At 38.9% G+C, this 5,000-nt stretch overlaps 1 protein-coding gene across 1 annotated transcript in view; it reads right to left on the bottom strand.

Moving 5' to 3' along the window:
• Positions 1 to 5,000, bottom strand: part of LOC143038922 (uncharacterized) — a 16,956-nt gene that overhangs the window by 4,904 nt on the left and 7,052 nt on the right. The window contains exon 3 of the mRNA XM_076208678.1: positions 2,664 to 2,762. Within this exon, the coding sequence (XP_076064793.1) occupies positions 2,664 to 2,762 (99 nt within the window). The remainder of the gene's footprint in view (positions 1 to 2,663; positions 2,763 to 5,000) is intronic.

Below are 5,000 nucleotides of genomic sequence, written 5' to 3'. Positions count from 1 at the left end.
CTCTCTCTCTCTCTCTCTCTCTCTCTCTCTCTCTCTCTCTCTCTCTCTCTCTCTCTCTCTCTCTCTCTCTCTCTCTCTCTCTCTCTCTCTCTCTCTCTCTCTCTCTCCAAGATCCACGGAAAACACAAGGAAAGAGAGAGCTCTACAAAAATGATCTATTCACAACCTCTTTTGACAAATTTTTGACAAATGACAATCCCTCCGTATTGAAAATAACTAATCAACTCGCTCAGTCTTTCCTTGGACTACTCTCAGAAACAATCCGCGGCCCCACGGAACCCGGCAGCGGTCCTCGTGGCCTCCCCATAGATCTCTCAGGGAAGACATGTTCTAGTGGCACCATTGTGAAGGTTTATGTTGTTACGAGTGCCACTGGCACCTTTAGTGGTCGTTAAAGATTGGCCGTTGGCACTCAGCACCCTACAGGAGGCGTTGTTGGAAGAGATCCAACAGCAGGTGGTTGTGTGTTGGCACGAGGAAACTGCACCTGCTCAATTATACTGCTGCTACTGATCCGCCTGCTCGCAATACCATAAATCATGTAGTCATATCGTTACCTTCCTTTCTACTTCCCATTGCATTGTGGCGCACTCTATAGTCTTTGTTTTGGCCAACGGAGAATGGATCTATTGTGAAACGGAGGAGAGGAGGTAGGGAGGTGGGGGAAGATTCGAAGTCTGAAGCGGGTTTCGACCAATCAAAAGCCAAGTCTGTTCAGTCTTTGTTTGAGAGATTGTACGTGCAGTGGACCCTCCCTCCCTCCTTCCTTCCTTTCCTCCTTCCCCCTTCCCAGCCACCACCACCATCATCAGACGAAAATCCACCAGAAACGGTATACCTCAGGGACTTTTATATTCTACTGTGGAATGGACACTGCACATATACCGCTATTAAATCAATAAAATACATGGACAAACGACAAGTACCGGCAAGATGGACGCTCAGAGAAAAAAATCATCTTTCTCGCCCGTCTTCAAGCTCCATAAACAACCTCACTCCTATCTGGAAGTGCAGCCCCGAGGGGTTGGCACTCGAGCCCAAGATCTCTGACTGTATATCCTCCAGTTCTTGACATCAGGAGACCTGACAACCGGCGACTGCTCCCCTCATTCTATTACCACAAGCCAGCGATATAAACATCCCAATATCAATACAACAATGACAACAGTCTAACGTTTCTTCTCAGAAAGATCTATGGGAGTGTCTGAGGACTGTTGCCGGATAATGTGGGGGCTGTGGGTTTATTGAGGCTTCCGAAGAGTTTCATTTTGAGGATGGAGGGCTGACTGGGAGAGTTGGGGTGGGGTTGGGGTGGGGGGGTTGGGGGTGGGGGTGGGGGTGGAGGGAGTGCCGGAAGAATGGCACATCGCCAACATTTTTGGGGAACTCTTGGTATAGCAAGACTTCGAATGAGACTATTTCCCCCAACGTGCACATTTTCAAAATTTTGAGTTTGAACTCAAAATATTCGAAAGGAATTGGAGACGAGAAACAAGTGTAAACTGAGCACACTAACCCACTTCCTTCTTTTCGTTGTGGCTGCCTGCCGCCAGGCGATTTTATTCATCATAAAGGCAACTTCCCCCCTCCCCTCCCTCCTTTCCTTCTCCCCCTCCCCTCCCTCCTCTCCTTCTCCCCCTCCCCTCCCTCCTCTCCTTCTCCCCCTCCCCCTCCCTCCTCTCCTTCTCCCCCTCCCCCTCCCCCTCCCTCCTCTCCTTCTCCCCCTCCCCTCCCTCCTCTCCTTCTCCCCCTCCCCCTCCCTCCTCTCCTTCTCCCCCTCCCCCTCCCCCTCCCTCCTCTCCTTCTCCCCCTCCCTCCTCTCCTTCTCCCCCTCCCCCTCCCTCCTCTCCTTCTCCCCCTCCCCCTCCCCCTCCCTCCTCTCCTTCTCCCCCTCCCTCCTCTCCTTCTCCCCCTCCCCTTCTCCATCTCAGTAACGAAGGAAATACTGGTCCCAGCAAGAACAAAAGAATTAGTTATCACCTTAAAACGGGTTTGGTGAAAATAAATATATTGATAAATAAATAAATAGATGAATGAATATACAAATAGGTAAATAAAAAAATAAACATATAAATAAATGAATAAACAAACCGAGAAATAGATAAGTGATTAAGCTAATAAATGAATACATGAATAAACAAGTAGATAAATAATTGAATGAATAAATATACTGATTAATAAATCAAATATTTAATAGACAAATAGACATATAAATAAACAAATAGACTGATAAACAAATAACTGAATAAATAGATAAATTAATCTATAAATAAATTAATCAATAAAGAAATAGATATATAAATAAATATATGAATAGACTACTAAACAAATAATTGAATGAATAGATAAATTGATTAATAAATAAACGAATCAATAAACAAACAAATAGATAGATAAATATATGAATATACTAGTAAAGAAATAATTGAATAAACAAATAAAATGGTTAATAAATAGATTAATCAATAAACAAGTAAATAGATAAATGAATATATGAATAGTAGACTAGTAGACAAATAAATTAATAGATGAATAAATTTACCAATAAATAAGTGAATCAATAAATACACAAATAAATAGATGAATAGATAAATTAATTAAATAATAGACTGATGAATAAACAGTTAGGTACATGAGTAGATATGTGAACAAAGATGACTCACCTCGAAGTAGAAGGGAACCCAAGAGCCAAAGAGGAGATCGGTCACCGTCTCGGACAGGGAGAAGAAGGCCAACACAATCCAGTACATCATCCATTTGACCTGAAATCCAGGGTCAAAGGTTAACAGTGAGGTCGTAACCCAGTATGTGTGAATGTACTGTATGAATATGTGCATGCAGGTATGTATGCATGTATGTATGCATGTATGTATGTATGTATGTATGTATGTATGTATGTATGTATGTATGTATGTATGTATGTATGTATGTATGTATGTATGAATGTATGTATGTATGTATATATGTATGTATGTATGTGCGTATGCATGTGCGCATGTGTGTATGTATGTATGCATGTATGTATTATGCGCGTATGTATGCATGTATGTATGTATGTATATATGTATTGTATGTACGTGTGTATGTATACATATATGTGCGTATGTATGTACATATGTATATATGTATGTATGTAATGTATGCATTGTATGTATATATGTATGTGCGTATGTATGTATGTACGTATGTATGTACATATTTATGTATGTATATATGTATGTATGTATGTATATACGTATATATGTATGTACATACTCTTTTCCCCCTTGTAAAGGCGATAGCCAGGTCGAAGAATGCCTTGATTTCGAAAGAGAGAGAGAGAGAGAGAGAGAGAGAGAGAGAGAGAGAGAGAGAGAGAGAGAGAGAGAGAGAGAGAGAGAGAGAGAGAGAGAGAGAGAGTTTATTCATCTCCGTAGCAAACCCCCTCCCCCTCCCCCTCCCCCGTCGACGAGGAGTTAAACCCATCTCGATTAATCCCCTTCCGCAATAGGGTTACCTAACTCTCTTCGGTAAAGGATTAAAAACTCGCTCTTAAACCAGATTCCCGTCCCCGTCCATTAAGAATGATGTCATGCTCCAATGGTGACGTCACGCTCTAAGAATGATGTCACAATCCAAGAATGACGTCACCTTCCAAGAATGACGTCACATTCCAAGAATGACGTCAGGCTCTGAGAGACCGCCCCTTTTGTGACGTCACTGATTCGTGGTGGACACCAACGGGCTTAGAAAGGACCAGATGATATAAATAGCAACTTTGCTCACTTTGTCGTCGTTCTCTTCTCGTCAATCGTGCTGGACACGGATGAGAGACATAGATAGTCCTTGTAAGCAAAATCCTAATGAAAATAGTTCCTTTCATTGACTGTTATTTGTCATAAACCACATCTTTTTTCGCAATATCTTCATCATGGTCGTTCCTGATTGGCTGTTACAGGCGCAGTTATGTCAATGGTACCTTAACATGAGGTTTGTTATTGTCAGTCACTGGGAAGGACTGACGTTTGTCCATATATATATATATATATATATATATATATATATATATATATATATATATATATATATATATATATATATATATATATATATATATGTATATATATATATATATATATATATATCATATATATATATATATATATATAAATATAGATATATATACAGTATATGTATATATATATATATATATATATATATATGCATATATATATACATATATACATATGTATATATATATATATATTATTTATATATATATATACATATATATATATATATATATACATATATATGTATATATATATGTATATATGTCTATATATATATATATATGTACATATATATATATATATATATGTATATGTATTAATGACATTGGATCGATATGACGTCACGTCGTCATTAGACAACTCGTAAGCTTTGCCATCCTGGATGTCGGGCGACTAGACGCTGTTGGTTGGTTCATCAAACCATTATTTCTACAATAAACAAATCAATCTTACTTTGTGTTGTATTCAAGGTCCTATCGTACACACATCTGCCGTCAGTCTGGGCTTCCTATTTTAGGTAAAATTCTGTTTATGGGCTAAACTTTCCTTTAGATTTTAACGTGGTTATGTGACTACAAATATGACAATTAATCTTGACATGTCTCACTAATACATAACCGCCAACGTCGTAACTTAATTTTTATTTAAGTCAGGAAGCGACCGAACGTGTAAGAACAGTTTTGTCCCCACGGGCAGAGAACCATCGTGTAGGGTGCTCTGTGAATCTGTTGACTTTAAAAGGATAAGTATACTTGAAAGTCGTCATCTTTCGTTGCATGCAACAATATGAATACAATGCCACAAATCCTGTTACACTATTAGATAAAAAGAAATATAAACATATCCCCAGATCCAGATAGATTATTAGATTAAAAATATATATTTTATTACAAGGCAACCGAAGTATAGGAAGATGTATGTTAAACAAGCAAAATTCTATTCGAGTCG

This window comes from Oratosquilla oratoria, chromosome 25, assembly GCF_046742065.1.
Source record: "Oratosquilla oratoria isolate Oo_2021 chromosome 25, ASM4674206v1, whole genome shotgun sequence".
Taxonomy (NCBI): Eukaryota; Metazoa; Arthropoda; class Malacostraca; order Stomatopoda; family Squillidae; genus Oratosquilla; species Oratosquilla oratoria.
The sequence above is the reverse complement of the archived record's forward strand: the minus strand, read 5'-3'. Positions and strand labels throughout refer to the sequence as shown.